At 39.8% G+C, this 17242-nt stretch overlaps 1 protein-coding gene across 2 annotated transcripts in view; it reads right to left on the bottom strand.

Moving 5' to 3' along the window:
- Positions 1-17242, bottom strand: part of SYNE1 (spectrin repeat containing nuclear envelope protein 1) — a 471658-nt gene that overhangs the window by 136148 nt on the left and 318268 nt on the right. Inside the window, exons 97-100 of one of the 2 annotated variants that reach the window (XM_081530296.1) lie at positions 15251-15442; positions 7998-8132; positions 6941-7050; positions 216-372 (exon numbers count right to left, since the gene is read on the bottom strand). In XM_081530296.1, coding sequence (XP_081386422.1) covers positions 216-372; positions 6941-7050; positions 7998-8132; positions 15251-15442 — 594 coding nt within the window. The remainder of the gene's footprint in view (positions 1-215; positions 373-6940; positions 7051-7997; positions 8133-15250; positions 15443-17242) is intronic. The other variant, XM_081530297.1, reaches the window with a different exon arrangement.

Genomic DNA, 17242 nt, shown 5'->3' on the forward strand with positions numbered 1-17242 from the left:
TCTAGCAGACACATAAATTTCCACATATAAATATATAATTATAAAGGGATATGTGAAACAGGCTTGTTAAGAGAGTGTAGAATGAGTAATTTGTTGTCAGTCTTATTTTGGAATTGATAATGAAATATGGACTGCTGCACAGTTATATTCATTCCCATAGCATAAGCTGTAAATCTTCTATGTTAGTTAATATGTAAAAGCAAAATGTTCAGTACCACTTGCTCTTGTTCCTGCTCCAGAACATTCTGAAGTAGTTTCTGCTTGGTGCTAAATTCTTGATGTAGGCTTTCCCATTTCATTCTCATCTGGTCTTCAGCAGGTGATTTCTCCCCCTCCATCCCCAACTCCTGGGATAACACATCAGGTTTTTCGCTATTAGAAGAATAAATAATCTAAGTTTACAATGTGCATAAAAAGGCAATAAGTTCTAGGTAATTTATTACATGCACTAGATCTGGCCTCTACAATTGGAACCAGATTATCTCAGTCATTGGCTTACACTTTAAAAATATAAATTAAAATAGAAAACTTGAGACTAATAGTAAAACAAGTATATTCTTACTGATCTTAAAATTGAACCATGAGCACAATAAATAAAAAAACACTGAAACTAGCTCAGCATTAAAGATAAAAATAATTGTAACTTTTAGAATCAGAAAGCATATGATCAGAGTAGTAGCCTTTGACAAAGAGCCTACAAATTAAAAACCCTAACGATATTGCCTAGTTTATTGAGAGTTTTTCCCGAGTCTAAAGAAAATACTACAGACCAGGTTTCAGGACATGGAACAGGGGTACAGAAGGTGGGAGGAAGGCACAGTGGCATCATCCTTGAAGAGGCAGCAGTGCGGCCTCCTAGCTGACTATGGCTTTGGAGGTGAGACAGATCAGGGTTCTGCTACAGAACGTTAGATCTGTGACTCTGAGCAATTTGCTTCATTTCTCAGAGACCCAACTGTCTCATCTTTAAAATGAAGGTTGTACGTACCATGCAGAAGTGTGAGAATTGAATTTAGAGAAGAGACGAATAATGCCTCTGACCCTATCTGATAAAAAACAGCCACTAAATCAGTGGGGCCTAATGCTGATGGTAATGGCAATGATAAGAACCTGGGAGACTCTAGTTCCAATAGGTCCTAGTTTGTATTCAGGGGTTTTGAAGTCCTAGCGAGAACCATGTCATCCAAAAGCCATATCATGCTAGAGAGTAACTGTTATTTTGATGGAAACTTTTGATCAAGTGAAGGAAAAAAATAAAAACTTTATTGGCAGAATATTACACACTACCCCAAAGCCAACTCATTTCAGAATAAGTATTGAATACAATGGTTTCTTCAAGTAAGTCTGTTGAAGAAAGCCTTAAAAAATGATCTATAAGGCTATGATGAAGAGTTCTATTTCTAGGATATATCTTAGAGAATCTTTCTCACCTGCACACCTAAAGACATGTGAGAAAGTTAAGTTCAACAGCACCAGTAAGGACTTCCCTGGCAGTCCAGTGGTTAAGACTCTGTGCTTTCACTACAGGGGGTGCAGGCTCCATCCCTGGGGGGAACTAAGGTCCAACATGTCGCAGGGCAGGATCAAAAATTAAAATAAAAAGATGCTAGGAAAAGCAAAAAAAAAAAATGGCAATAGTGCAAAGGCCCATCAAGAAGAAAAGAGGTGAACTGTTATTATCACAAGATAAAATACTGTTAAGCAGTTAAAAATGAAAAAAACTAGATCTATATGTATCAACATGCATTGACCTAAAAAAGTAATACTAAGTTAAGAAATAAAACTGATACTTCTAATTTTGTTTGTTATATTAGTCTCTGGATTTTCCGCTTTTTAAAAGTCTTTTAAAATAAAAAACATTTTAAAATTCTTCTGAAATTAGGGCTTCCCTGGTGGCTCAGTGGTAAAGAATCCACCTGCCAATGCAGGAGACGGGGGTTCAGTCCCTGGTCTGGGAAGATCCCACATGCCATGGACTAACTAAGCCCACGGACCAACTAAGCCCATGAACTAACTATAGCCCACGGACCAACTAAGCCCATGGGCCCCAACCATCGCGTGCCAGTGCTCTAGAGCCCAGGAACCACAAAAGAAGCCAGTGCCGTGAGAAGCCTGAACACAGAAACTAGAGAGTAGCCCCTGCTCGCTGTAACTAGAGAAAAGCCCAAGCAGCAACAAAGACCCATCACAGCCAAAAATAAATAACTGAATAAAAATTATTTTCAAAAACTTTTCTGAAATTATATTTCTTTATTGTGTTCTTTCGAGATGGTGGACTATCGTAACATTTTTAACTCATTCATGTTTATATAACAATTTAGTATATGAGACCAGAGGATATTTAATACCTATATAGTCTTATATTTAATCATTGACACACAGAATGCCACCAGCAGATCAGTTTTAAATTAGAATACAGCTTTTCTTTTCCCATAGAAAATATTCTTCCTTCCCTTTGATATTTATATTGATTAATTTCCAGTTGAATTTCCTTAGTAATCTTGGAAGGACCCCTTCAATTCTCCAGTACATCACAAAGTACTTCTTCTTTAGTCAATGAATCTGAAACCATGAAGCAAGTCACACCCTTCCCAAAGGGATTTTTACATAAACCAATTCACAGTTGATAGTCTTAGAAAATCAGCTAATATGTTGAAGGCTGAATATATACTTTTTCCCACAAATGTTATTCTGTTCTTTTAAAAATATATACATGTTTTTCTTTTAGCTTCTGGATATTACTCAATTTATGTTTGTTTGTTTGTTTGCTTGGTATATTTACCCAAGGCTTGAAAGGCATGACTGAACTGTAATCAACTAGATTTAAAGATTTTTCTACAGAATTTGCATAAAAATTAAAGAATTTATAAGCAGTCTTTAGACTAAATCTTACGCAGAAAGCCAGTAATGAACCGCAGATTTCTCTTTAAAATACTCCTAGATTTGAAAGAGCAATTTTTAGTTGTTTGTCTTTCATCTGGGCCCTTTCCAAAGCTAAAGGCCAAGGAAAGAAAAAAAAATATGACAAGAAAGCTACAGAAGGTTCTTACAACTGCTTTTCATGACTCGACATATGATGAAGAAGCAACATGTGGACAGGTCCTTTGTAAAAACAGTTTGGCAAAAATATTCAGAAAATCATGAAGGATGAGTAAACATCTTAGAAGAACCAGAAACAGAAAACGCAAAGCAGCGGCAGGTCTCGACTTAGTCACCATGGAAGAAACAGAGTTCCTCATTTTAGATTTATACAGATACATGTCATGGTCTTAGCATTTCTAAGCATGACCATAACAGAAGAATTTTAAAATTCCATTATATTTTAACACAATTTTTACAGTATTAGGGTTATTTTTATGGAGCTCCTAATTATAGATGTTATAATCTTATTCATCTCTATTCTTTTAAATGGATTATTTATTAACTGTTATCAATATTTTTTATTTCTTTTTCCCTCTTGAATATTTTCCTATTTCCTAGATGCATATGCATATATAGTCAACACTTTTGTCATATGTCAGCAACATTATGTTGGCATTAATTAAATTTAAAAAAAGAAAACGAAAAATAAACCCAAATGGATTAAAGATCTAAACGTAAGACCAGAAACTATAAAACTCCTAGAGGAAAACATAGGCAAAACACTCTCCGACATAAATCACAGCAGGATCCTCCATGACCCACCTCCCAGAATATTGGAAATAAAAGCAAAAATAAACAAATGGGACCTAATTAAAATTAAAAGCTTTTGCACAACAAAGGAAACTATAAGCAAGGTGAAAAGACAGCCTTCAGAATGGGAGAAAATAATAGCAAATGAAGCAACAGACAAACAATTAATCTCAAAAATATACAAGCAACTTCTGCAGCTGAATTCCAGAAAAATAAACGACCCAATCAAAAAATGGGCCAAAGAACTAAACAGACATTTCTCCAAAGAAGACATACAGATGGCTAACAAACACATGAAAAGATGCTCAACATCACTCATTATTAGAGAAATGCAAATCAAAACCACAATGAGGTATCATTTCACACCGGTCAGAATGGCTGCTATCCAAAAGTCTACAAGCAATAAATGCTGGAGAGGGTGTGGAGAAAAGGGAACCCTCTTACACTGTTGGTGGGAATGCAAACTAGTACAGCCACTATGGAGAACAGTGTGGAGATTCCTTAAAAAACTGGGAATAGAACTGCCATATGACCCAGCAATCCCACTGCTGGGCATATACACCGAGGAAACCAGAATTGAAAGAGACACGTGTACCCCAATGTTCATCGCAGCACTGTTTATAATAGCCAGGACATGGAAGCAACCTAGATGTCCATCAGCAGACGAATGGATAAGGAAGCTGTGGTACATATACACAATGGAATATTACTCAGCCATTAAAAAAATACATTTGAATCGGTTCTACTGAGATGGATGAAACTGGAGCCCATTATACAGAGTGAAGTAAGCCAGAAAGAAAAACAACAATACAGTATACTAATGCATATATATGGAATTTGAAAGATGGTAACGATAACCTTATATGCGAGACAGAATAAGAGACACAGATGCATGGAACAATTTTATGGACTCGGAGGGAGAAGGTGAGGGTGGGACGTTCTGGGAGAATAGCATTGAAACATGTATATTATCATATGTGAAACAGAACACCATTCCATGTTCGATGCATGAGACAAGGGCTCAGGGCCGGGGCAATGGGATGACCCAGAGGGATGGGATGGGGAGGGAGGTGGGTGGGGGGTCCAGGAAGGGGAACACATGTAAACCCATGGCTGATTCATGTCAATGTATGGCAAAAACTATTACAATATTGTAAAGTAATTAGCCCCCAACTAAAATAAATAAATTTATAAAATAAAAAAAAAAAAAGAAAGAAAAAAAAAAAGAAAACGAAAGAAAACTCTCCAAAGCTGACCTTACTAAAGTTACTTTTGATCATCTACATCTAGTCTGGGTCTTACCCATACATATACCATATACTCAATTTTATATCACATTTTTTACTTGATATCACAGATTGTTATTGATATTGTTACATAATTTTTGTTAAGATTATATAGGCAAAAATATTTTCTTAGGCTTTTTTTCTTTCTTTTTTTTTTAGTAACAGGTATTTCTGTCTTTTCATATGGTATTATAAATAGTATTTCCAAAATCATCTTTATAATATGCATTTCCTCCAAACAAATGCTCAGAACTGAGGACACTGGAGTCCATGGGATTAAAGCTATTTGACACATGATGGTTGTCAAAGGATGCTACTACTGAATTTCAACCTTTAATATTGCATGAACACAGAGGTTTTGCTGAAACTTTTTTTAATGTTTTAGATTTTAAAGATAGTTCTCCTATGTATCTTTTCAACTGACATTTACAGTGCTCACAACCTTTCTGTGATGACGGCAGTCATTAGTCTCATTCTACTGGTGATCCAATGAAGTCTCAGGGTTGAGCTCCTTTTCCAAGGTGACAGATGCAGAACCAGAATAAACCCAGTCCTGCCTCACAAGACAGGGGCACCGGCACTCTGCTTCAGTTTCTTTTCCTTCCTACCTTTTAAACCAGGCTCTTCCACTTGAAAATTCTCCACTTTGTTTAAATTTTCTTTCAACACTTTACTGTCCTGCATGTAAGACTTTCAGTCTCACTCCAAACCAGAACTCAAAGCTCAATGACTTTATATATAGAAATTGCAGAAATAGATCATCAAGAAAAGTTCCCTGGTGGTCCAGTGAAAAGGACTCCAGGCTTTCACTGAAGTAGTCCCAAGTTCAATCCCTGGTTGGGAAACTAAGATCCCACAAGCCTCATGGTGCAGTCAAATTTAAAAAAAAAAGTCAAGATACTTACAAGACACATAAATTTATTTTTCAGAATGATATTAGAGGAAGATAGATAAGCTCTTGTTAGGGAAATGTTTTGCAGTTAGATAAAATCATTCAGTCATAAACATCATGAATCTAATTTTATAATGCATTTATTATTTGATTTTCAAAAATGTAGTACTAAATAAGCATCATCCCTGGTCAGATATGCTAAGCATACTAGAGAGGCGAAAAGGAAGTCAGCCATTGCAATTACTAGTTATACTTACGCTGCTCAAGTAAACGCTCAAAATACAAGTAGATTTAATTTCATAAAGTAAAAATGAAATGATTAAATTTTTGCAAAAGATGTTCAAAATAAAATTTTAAGGAAGATGTTTACTTTTATTATCTTTTTGTCCACAGGGCATGTGAGATCTTAGTTTCCCGACCAGGGATGGAACCCAGGCCCTTGGGAGTGAGAGCTCAGAGTCCTCACCACTGGACCATGTTCCAAATGTCAGGACAACAGCAATAAGAAGAGAACAGCAGACTGTCAACAGAGAAACGTGAAGAGAGACCGCAGCGAGGCATCACCTCACAGCTGCCGGAAGAGCTGTCATCAAAAAGACCATACGTAGCAAATGCTGGGGAGGATGTGGAGAAAAGAGAATCATGGACACTGTTGGTGGGAATGTAAATTAGTGTAGCCACTATGGAAAACAATATGGAGGTTTCCCAAAAAGCTAAAAACAGAACTGTAATACATTCAGCAATTCCACTCCTGGGTATATATTTGGAGAAAATAAATTCTAATTCAAAAATATACATGCACCCCAATGTTCAGATAAAGCAACCTAAGTGTCCATCAGCAGATGAATAGTTAAAGATGTGATATGTGTATACACATACACACACACGGAAAACTACTCAGCCATAAAAAAGAATGAAAAATTTTCTATTTGCAGCAATACAGATAGACTTGGAGGGTATTATGTTTAGTGAAATAAGTCAGACAGAGAAAGACAAATACTGTATGATATCACTTAAATGTGGAATCTAAAAAATAAAACAAACTCGTGAATTAAAACCAAAAAACCCCCAAAGAATGAAAGAAACATACCTAACACCACCAGAGGTCTCTGCAGCTGAGTGTTGCGTTAGAATTTCCTCTCCAAGGCTGGCTACTGACTGGAGGAGGCTCTTCTGCTCTGCCAATTCCTGTTCCAACTCCTGCTCAAGGAAAAGGAAAAATAAAAACATCTTTGTTACTTTATGATTATTGTCGCCAATCAGTTTCATGTCTAGAAAATCCTCAGAGAACTTTGGTACAATAGTATGTTTTTAAGTTAGCACATTACATAAAAGGTGTGGCTTAGGTAACTGTTCAGAGGTGTCTCCAAGTCCTCTGTAGCTTTCTTTGGCTTTGATAAAATAATGTCTAAATAATCTTGGGGGCAGGGGTGGGAAATGAGGAAAGAAAATTTTGCTTGGCAATGGCGCCCCCAAGTGGTCCAAAATGCACTTTAACGTTTCAAAATCGGAACTGCCTTGTTCAAGCTGAAAGAGATACAGGAGAGCAACAGCTCTCTTCAATTTCCCACTTGCTTGATAAACTGGATCACCATTGGACTCAGTTTTATTTTTTCACTATTGGTGAAAAAGTCTCTATTCTTTGAGAAATACTTTAATATGCCCTATCCATAAAGTGAAGGTATTAATGAGATGTCATTCTTTGAGTAATCAAAAGATATCATTCTTTGAGTAATCAAAGCTCATTTGCTTCATAGGCAGTAATTTGCAATCCTGTTTTGTGATGGCATCTACTTGAGAGTTGAAAGCAATTTCATTAAAAGAGTGCAACTTAGATATTTACCAATTCTCAGAGGCCTTCCTGAGGCTTTTATTATATATAATAGATTCAAATTGGGGCAAGCTAGAAATAGAGGGCAGATTATAATTGAGTTACACTATTTTAAAACTAAGCACAAGCTTTTCTTAGAGAACCGACTTTAAAATGACTAGTCTTCCTAGTGGTCACAAGTAAATGGAAACAGCCAGGTTCTGCTTCTGTCCAAAATGAAGATAAAGGGGCACTCTGTCTTCAGCACAGAAGGAACTTGTCCTTCTAAAACATTGCTTGGCTGGTCTGCAGGTGAAAGAGGCAGGAAGTGCGTTACTTTTTGTTGCTGGAGGCTGCTCTGTCGCTGGTGGGTCCACCCGCTCCGAGCTTGAGCCAGCCATTCCTGAACCCCGGGGCTCTGAGTGGCAGCCAGGTCAGCATTGCTCTCCTCCTTCTCCTGGGCTGTCCCCTGCTTTTAACGAGGGAGAAATCAAGAGTCATACTACCCACAGGAAGACCTTAACCAAAACACAGCGATGGTGGCTCTTTTAGTGTGGTCTGGGTAATAAAACCAAACTGACTCCATTTGGACATGAAACCACATTAAAAAAAAAAAAAATGGTAACACAAAACCCATGGAATTTATTATGGCATTTGCAGGAAGGAGAACAATAAATAGACGATTATACTCAGAAATATTAAGGCAGGGGGGACTGCCATGTCGAGGTTAGGCTTTTTAGCTGACTGATGTGGTCAGCAGACATTATTCTGGAATTTCTTCCACAAGAATATAACTCTAGGTCTTACTCCCTTTCCTATCCCCACCAGGACTAGACTCCACTGCCATCTGTTGCCACTCTGGCTTCGACAGAGTGTGGCTAAAGGAGAAAGCCAAAGTAATTACCTATTACCTGGGAAGGGGTTTATTATTCCTGCTAGGCTATTCCAGTGGAATTTAACAGGCCCTGAAATACTGCATGGGCTTCCCTGCTGGCTCACTGGTAAAGACTCTGCCTGCCAATGAAAGAGATGCAGGAGATGTGGGATCAATCCCTAGGTCAGGCAGATCCCCTAGAGAAGGAGATAGCAACCCACTCCAGTATTCTTGCCTGGACAATCCTATGGACAGAGGAGCCTGGTGGGCTACAGTCCATAAGCTTTCAAAAGAGTCAGACATGACTAAACAACAAATACAATATTTCGTATTAGAATGGAATTAGTTCTGAATGAGCACCTTTCTACTAAGATGTATTTATATGCCAAAGGATAAATTACACCATGTTGGTGAGACTCATTCACTAAGGGCTTATCAGCACCCACTGTGTGTCAGGCACTGTTTGGGGCACTGGCGGGATTTATTTGGCTCAGAAGCCAGACAAAGGCCCTGCTGGGATGGCAGACAATAAACAGACAATATAAACTGGGATGGTGATAAGACTTAAAAAGAATGTAAAACTAGATAATGGGATGGAAAGTGAAGGGAGAGGGTTTCTTAGGCTGGGTAGCAAGGCATCTTTAGAGGCGACAGCTGTGTTGTGTGTTGCCAAAGATAGGGGCTTCTCTGGTGGCTCAGATGGTAAAGAATCTGCTTGCAATGCAGGAAACTCAGGTTCGATTCTTGGGCTGGGAAATGCCCTGGAGGAGGGCATGGCAACTCACTCCAGTACTGTTCCCTGGAGAATTCCATGGACAGAGGAGTCTGGCGGGCTACAGTCCACAGGGGGTTGCAAAGAGTCAGACACGACTGAGCAATTAACACTGATACTGACTGACTGAAAGCTGGGGTAGGGGTCTCTAGCCCTGTGGAACCACTGGAGCAAAGGCCAGAGGGGAAAGAAACTTGCTGTCTCAGAGACAGCAGAGAAGGGATTGGAGCATGGGAGGGGCCGGGGGCGGTACACAGGAAGGGAACATTCTTTGCAGTGTTTCCATGGAGGAGTCATCCTACTGAACCGCAGCCCCCCCGGCCTCTGTTCTCTGCCAAATCTGACCTCAGCGTGGCGTCCAGCCACAACAGCTCACCCCGCCTGACTGCCCACAGTACCCTTCCCTTCCTTTTCTTTCCAGAATTTTACACTAACTCTTACAGGGCTTCCCTGGTGGCTCAGATGGTAAAGCGACTGCCTGCAATGCAGGAGATCCAGGTTCGATCCCTGGGTCGGGAAGATCCCCTGGAGAAGGAAATGGCAACCCACTCCAGTACTCTTGCCTAGAAAATTCCATGAACGGAGGAGCCTGGTAGGCTACTGTCCATGGGGTCGCAAAGAGTCGGACACGACTGAGCGACTTCACTTTCTTTACAGGGAAATAGATGGGGTCTGTTTCCCTCAGTCTGACTCAGTAGAATCTCATGGTTAAACTAAAATGTTTGAGATCATTTGGTATCAGCACTTGAGGTGCAGTGAAGGCAACAGCGAAACCTACATATTTATACCTCATCCCTTCCCAGATTCTGAACCACCTCAGCTCACAGGTGCTTTCTTTCCTTTAAGAGGATCCCGCTTGCCAGTAAAAGAATGTGCTTCATCAGCTAGAACAATGATAGCGCCATCAGTCTAAAACATGCTACCTGCATTTTGCAGGATCTTCAGAATAGATGACAAGTGTTCAGTAGGTTCCCCACCCTCCCAGGAGCACCTCTTTCAGGCAAGCAGTGATTTTACTGAAGGCAGGAGGTTTGGGGTGGTCGGGCATGCCTCTAGGACCGAAGCCCACACATTTCTGCATGAAGCAGAGTTTTCCCATCTGAGGATGCTCCAATGACCCAGAATAAGCTGAGATATCCTGGCCTTTGCAGGCAAGGATGAAACCGAAAGTCAAAAGGGACCTGTAGAGGATGACCCCAAAGAAGTCAGTGGGACAAGTTGAAAGCTGGCCCTAGTCAGAGACCCGGTGACAAACCAGTGGCCGTAGCCGTGACCTGCTGACTCTCTTTCGTGAGTTCCTGCCACCTCCTCTGTGCCCTGCCCTGCAGTAAAGGCTTGCTTTCACAGCCCAGCCTGGAGACGCCCGTGGAAACTTCTCAGGGCTCCAGCTCACCCTTCTCTGCAGGTGAACTACAGCTGACTGAGAGCTCTGACTTCAAATTCCTCACACCAACAAAAGAGACCAATTGTACTTGGGAAAATAACAACTGAAATGTCAGGTCTACAAAGCGGCTTAACCACATTTACATGCACAGACACATACTTAGATTCTAAAACAAAATCTAAGAAAGGGACTCCTATTTGACTAATTGAATCCTATTTGACTAACTGAATCCACGGCTTTAGAAAAAAGGAAATTTATCAGCATCAAAAGCACATGACTAGTATGCATTTTCTCTGTGGTTAGGTTTGGTTTCTCAGTTAATGAATTTTTCTCTGGCTGATTTCACTGTTTTGAAACCTAACCCTTGGACCACAGGAAGCAAAAAATGGTTAAGGTACAGTTCAAATTTCATCCTCTTTCCCCCTGAGATATGAAGGTATTAACCCAAGGAATAAAATAATGGTAATTACACTCTCTGAGATCTGATAACAGTTTTCTGACCTATCTAGGGAATAGGAAATAAGGTGGCTTTTATTCTCCACCGGGCTCTTGCTTGGGTGGGGCTATGTAAGCTGTTTATTTTGGAAATACTAGAAGAGTAACCATTTTTGCCAGGAACATTCCTTGGAAGATTAGTGAGGACTGGAGAATGCTAAACATTAAATAAAACACTTCTTTGGAAAGCATTTTGTTATTTATATAGGATGAACTCTCTGCTCCTTGGATGAATGATAATGTGTGAAAATGACAAACTTATTACAAATAAAGATACCATGTAATTCAAGAGATATTATATGCCTGTGTCATAGAAAAGGACAACAGAGAATGAGATGGTTGGATGGCATCACTGACTTGATGGACATGAGTCTGAGCAAGCTCTGGGAGTTAGTGATGGACCGGGAAGCCTGACATGCTGCAGTTGATGGGGTCACAACGAGTTGGACAAGACTGAGAGAGACTGCACTGACGGAGTAGTAAACAATTCTGGGGCGGGGCGGAGGGGATTCACTGGAGGGGATTATTCACTGATAGGCGGCATATGTGTTTGTTTGTGCTCAGTCACTGTCTGAGTCACTCTATCTGACTCTTTATGACCCCACGACCGTAGCCTGCCAGGCTCCTCTGCCCATGGGATTTTCTAGGCAAGAATACTGGGCTGGGTAGCCATTCCCTACTGCAGGGGATGTTCTCAACCCAGGATCAGACCAGTCGCTCCCGTGTCTCCTGCATTGGCAAGTGGATTCTTTACCACTGAGCCACCAGGGAAGCCTCGGATTCTGGGTTTACCTGGTATCATTTTGGTACGTTTCAAAAATATACAGTTAAAAAAAAAAAAAATATACAGTTAGTATTTTAATTGAGAATAACTTAAATTTATGTTTGAACAGAGAAAAATTTGTAATTGCCTATCTAAAAATAAAATCTCTATATTTCCACTTGTTTTGGTACCACTCAGGTTTTAAAGAGATTTCATATATTTTATATTTTGTTCATGTTTTAGATGGAAATGTATTGCATATTATTTCTCTAACTTTTAATTTATATATAGGAAAGTTATGAATTCCATTTTACTGTTTTAATAAAATTTTTACTAAGTTCTTCCATTGCTTTTAATAGTTTCCTGTTGACTAGGTTTGATGTTCCAGATCATATAATCATATGATTAGCAAAGAATTGAAAATACATAGTTTAGTCCAGAAAAAAATCATTACACTGAGAAAGTAGAAGCAATTGCAGGGAATGTGCACCAAGTTCCCACCACAGTATTTGTGCCGTGTCCCCTGCCAGCATATCTACTCAAGTACAGATGTTTCCCTACCTCTTGACACTGGTTCCAAGATCATTCCCCCTGCCCCTTGGATCTTATTTTCTCTCTTCTACACAAGAAGATTGTTGCTGCAGTCTCACTTATTTTTCATCAATTTTTCCTCTACTGAGTTGCTTCCATTTCCCTGTAAACATGTCTATTCTTCTGATCTTAAAATGGAACAAATTTCTTCTCACCTACTTCTTATAGCTTATTCCATTCCTTTGCTCCCATGAGAGTGAAACTCCTGTTTCCTGCCCTATTCTTCTCTAACTCCTCTCTCCATTCTCGCTTTCATTTCAGAGTGATTTTTGCCTTCACCATTTCACTGAAATAGTTGTAGTTGGGGTCATAGAAGACCTGCGTGTTGCCAGATCCAGTGGTCAGTTCTCGGTTCTCATCTTACCTCACTTACCCTCAAGTGTCTCCCAGAAACCCAAATCTTGGTCTTCTTCCCACCTCACTGGTGTTTCCTTTTCACTCTTTTTTTGTGGGTTCCTCCACATCTTCCTAACTTTTCACACTGGAGTGCCCCAGCTCTTGGCCCTCTTTATCTCTCTCCACTCCCTTGGTGATCTCATGGGGTCTCATGCCTTTAAAGACCATCTAGGGATTTCTCTTCAGTTCAAGGGTTAAGACCCGGAGATCCCAGTGCAGGGGTATGAGTTCAATCCCTGGTGGGGGAACTAAGACATGACTTATAGCATGAACAACAACAAAGAACCTCTAGAGGCTGACAGTTCAGTCTAGATCTGTCTGCTGAATCCCAACAGCTGATTGACATTGGATAGGCATCTCAAACCTAGCCTGTCCAAAATGAAACCAGTGGCCTAATTACTTCTACTTCCCTAAGTTCTGTTCCTCGAGAATTTTCATTTTCCTAATTATCCACAACCTGATAAGTTCTCATCACCTCTAACCTCCTAACTGGTCTCTCAGCTTCCACCCTGGCCCCGTACAGTAGTTATATCTGATCTTGTCATTCCTCTGTCCCCAAACACTCCAATGGTTTCTTATTTTCCCCAGAGTAAAAGCCAAAGTTCACACGATGCCTACAAGGTCCTTTGCACCCTGAGCCCTTGTTACCTGTCTGACCTCTCTCATCTTGCTCACTCCACTCCAGTTGCTGGGCTTCTTGAAAAACCAGGTAGGAGCCCACCTGGAAGCCTCTGCCCTTGCTTCCCCCTCTCCGAGCCTGGAATTCTCTTCCTCCATGTCTACACGGCTCACTCCTTCAAACGTAAGCTGAGGGAGGCTGTGTTGGTCACCCTGGTTAAAACTGCAAATCCACCCAGCCCCAACTTTCCTTATTTATCTGCCTTTAAGTATTTCAACTACAGCTCTTATCATCTTCTAATATAGCATGTAATAACATACCTTAATTTTATATTACTGTCTCCCCCAAACATAATCTCTTGAAGATGGACTATATAGATATACACACATACAGATAGATGTTGTCCTTGCTCCTTCACTCTGTCATATACAATAGTGGCTGGTACATAGTGGCTTCGCAATAAACATTTGCTTAATATTTGTGTAAGATAATAATTCTAATATGTAGAGATGAAAAACAAACAAAATCAAAATATTAGACAATACTAGTATGCAAGGTGCATGGGGAGAAATCTGAGTGAATGTGTTATGAGTAGCTTATGTTGATCTGGAACAAGAATAAAATAATAACTTAGAATTTATTAGGTATGCATGGTAAAAAGTAGAGAGAAAAAAACAAAGGAAAGCATTCAACCACCTAGAAGCAAAAGTTGAAAAAGAGAAAGAAGAATAGAAAGAGCAGGACAAAATAGAAAAAAAAAAAAAAGTAAGAATAAAATTTCAAACATATCAGTAATCACAACGAATTTAAATAGACTAAACCTGCTCTTTAAAAGTCAGAGGTTTTCTGATTAGATGTGTTTAAAACCAACAAAATATACCTAAATGTTCTTTATAAGAAACAAATATAAAATATAAGGACTCAGAAAGGTTAAATCAACAGAAAAGTGAAAGATAAACCAGGCAAATATTATCCAAAAAAAACGGTCTAGTCGTCTAAAACAAAAATCACTATTGGGGAACATAAAGGACATTGCATGATAGTAAAAATGTTCAATTCGCCTGGAATACGTGACAAGTCTAAGCTTGTGGGCACTGGAGAAAACAGACTATCTGAAAAGTAGAACACAGGAGATATAAAGGGGAAATGTGACCCTGCCACAGCGTATCTTAATCTACGATTTAATCTACGTTTAATCTACATTTAAACATTTTCTTTTAAATGATACAGCTGCTAGCTTTTGGTAATTATTTGCATTTTCTTTTGTTTTCCTATGCTGCAATTTCCAGGTCTCTGGATTCAAACAACTCTTACAAAGCCTATTTGGAAACCTATGCCAGCGACTTCCCTGGTGGTCCAGTGGCTAAGACTCGGAGCTCCCAATTCAGGGAGCCTGGGTTCAATCCCTGGTCAGGGAACTAGATCCCACACACCGCAACTAAAGACCCTACACGTCCCAACGAAGACTGAAGATCCCAAGTGGTACAGTTAAGACCCAGAGCGGCCAAATGAATAAATGTTAAAAAAAAAAAAAAAAAAGCCTACACCAGAAGGTGTGTAAAGCAGGTACGTACATAAGTATGTGCTGTTCCCCAGCCATCCCCTTCATGTGTCCCGTGCTCAGAAGGGCAGACCAGCCTTGTGCGAAGATGAGCCTCCCTGTAGCACCACGCTGACGGTGTGGCTGGAGCCTCACCTGGATGTGGAGTTGCCTGTCCTGCAGTGCCCTCTGCAGCTCCAGGAGGCTCCCCTTGAGGGTTCTCAGCTTCACTGCCAGCTGTTCGGCCTCGTCCTTTGTGTGAGACTTGCCCTCCAGCAGCAGGTTTTCATTGTGGACTGAGAGCTCTGATAAGGCCACCACCTTCTGCTCAATTTCCACCAGCATATTCTAGAACAACAGAAATAAGGTTGAAATTGACATGGCCTAGACACCTCTGCAAGGACTGCATCTCACAGCGAAACCCAACGCGTCATTAAGTCTCTCATCAAAACAACATGCCTCCAGGTTTGTTTTTTTCCCCTAGTTTTCCTACAAACTTCCAGAGTAGTATACAGGTTTTAACAATTCTTTGAGCCTCCTAATTTCTCTCTTATTTAAGACTAGATATTATACAAAAAAAAATATATATATATATAGGGAAAGCACATTTTATATAGCCAACAGATAAGGAGAAGACCAGGCCTTAGCGTTACCCCATTATGACTGTTCTATTATTTTATTGTTAGAGGTGGCTCCGTGGTAAAAGAAATCCGCCTGCCAATGCAGGAGACACAGGAGATCCAGGTTTAGTCCTTGGGTTGGGAAGACCCCCCTGGAGGAGGGCATGGCAATCCACTCCAGTATTCTTGCCTGCAGAATCCCAGGGAGCAAAGAGCCTGAGGGCTACAGTCCAGGGGGTCGCAAAGTTGGACACGACCGAGTGACTGAGCCTGTATGCAATGCATGTACACACATTACGCTTGTGGCTAATAATAGTGAAGACATCACATGATCGACTCTGTGTCAATTTAAAAAGCACTTTATTTTTTTTTCAAAGAAAAATGTTTTGCAAGGGAGTTTTCCCAGACTAGTGCTCTTTTTACTTGATTTTTATTATTTTCGTCTTTTTTTTGGCCATGCCACCTGGCACGTGGGATCCTAGATCCTCAATCAGGGATTGAACACGTGCCCCTCCATTGGAAGGGTGGAATCTCAACCACTGGACCACCAGGGAAGTCCCTCTGTTTTTATCTTTTATATAACACATTTTTAACTTCACATTTTTGAAAGTTTTCCTAAGAATTTCACATGCACTTTCTGTGGTAACTCTCTAGTGTTAACAAGGTTTTTTTTCTAAAATGGAGGCTAAATCCAGGAAAGAAGTGAAAATAGTCTCCCCACTTCGTGGGGAATAGTTGTGCCACAAAGAGTGAGACACGACTGAAACAACTTAGCATGTACACTTGATAAACTACCCCAGATTATATTAGTCTCTGCACCCAAAGCAGTTACAAAGTACAAATATAACTTTTAGTATTTCTATAGAGGAAGAGAGGTTCATGGAAACAAAGTACCCTGGGCCCCAAAAGTCATAACAGGACCCTAATTCCATATAATAGCCACAGCTATGATAATACTACTGGCTTAAATGCTGGATTTATTTGCATGAGGAACTATCACTCATTTGTGTGATTCCATAGGCTTTGAGTTTTGAAAAATATTGTCAAAGTACCACTTCAATACTTTGTAAGAGTCCTGAAATATATTATCTCAACTATGCATCTTATGCATAACTATAAAAATAGAGATATCAAAAAGGAAGAGGTGGGAGTAATGATGAAACATAATTTTGAAATGCTAGTGCATGTGGTAATTTCAAGCGCTAGAAGGCAATGCTAAAAATACATGTCTCTTTTCAGAAAAGTAACTTTAGAAAAGATGATACAAGAAATAGAAAACACTCACACGTGGCACTCTATTCTCTACCATCAAGGAAGAGATGCTTTGAAAACACATAAATAAATTGTCTACAGACTTCCCTGGTCGTCCAGTGGCTAAGACTCTGCATTCCCAATGCAGGTGGCCCAGGTTTGATCCTTGATCAGGGAGCTAGATCCCACCCGCTGCAACTAAGACACCGCATGGCCAAATAAATAAATAAAATAGTTTAAAAGTTTAAAAGTATAAATTGTACAAAGAATTTAAAAA

Source organism: Giraffa tippelskirchi, chromosome 9 (genome assembly GCF_054371585.1).
Source record: "Giraffa tippelskirchi isolate mGirTip1 chromosome 9, T2T-mGirTip1v1.2.pri, whole genome shotgun sequence".
Classification (NCBI taxonomy): Eukaryota; Metazoa; Chordata; class Mammalia; order Artiodactyla; family Giraffidae; genus Giraffa; species Giraffa tippelskirchi.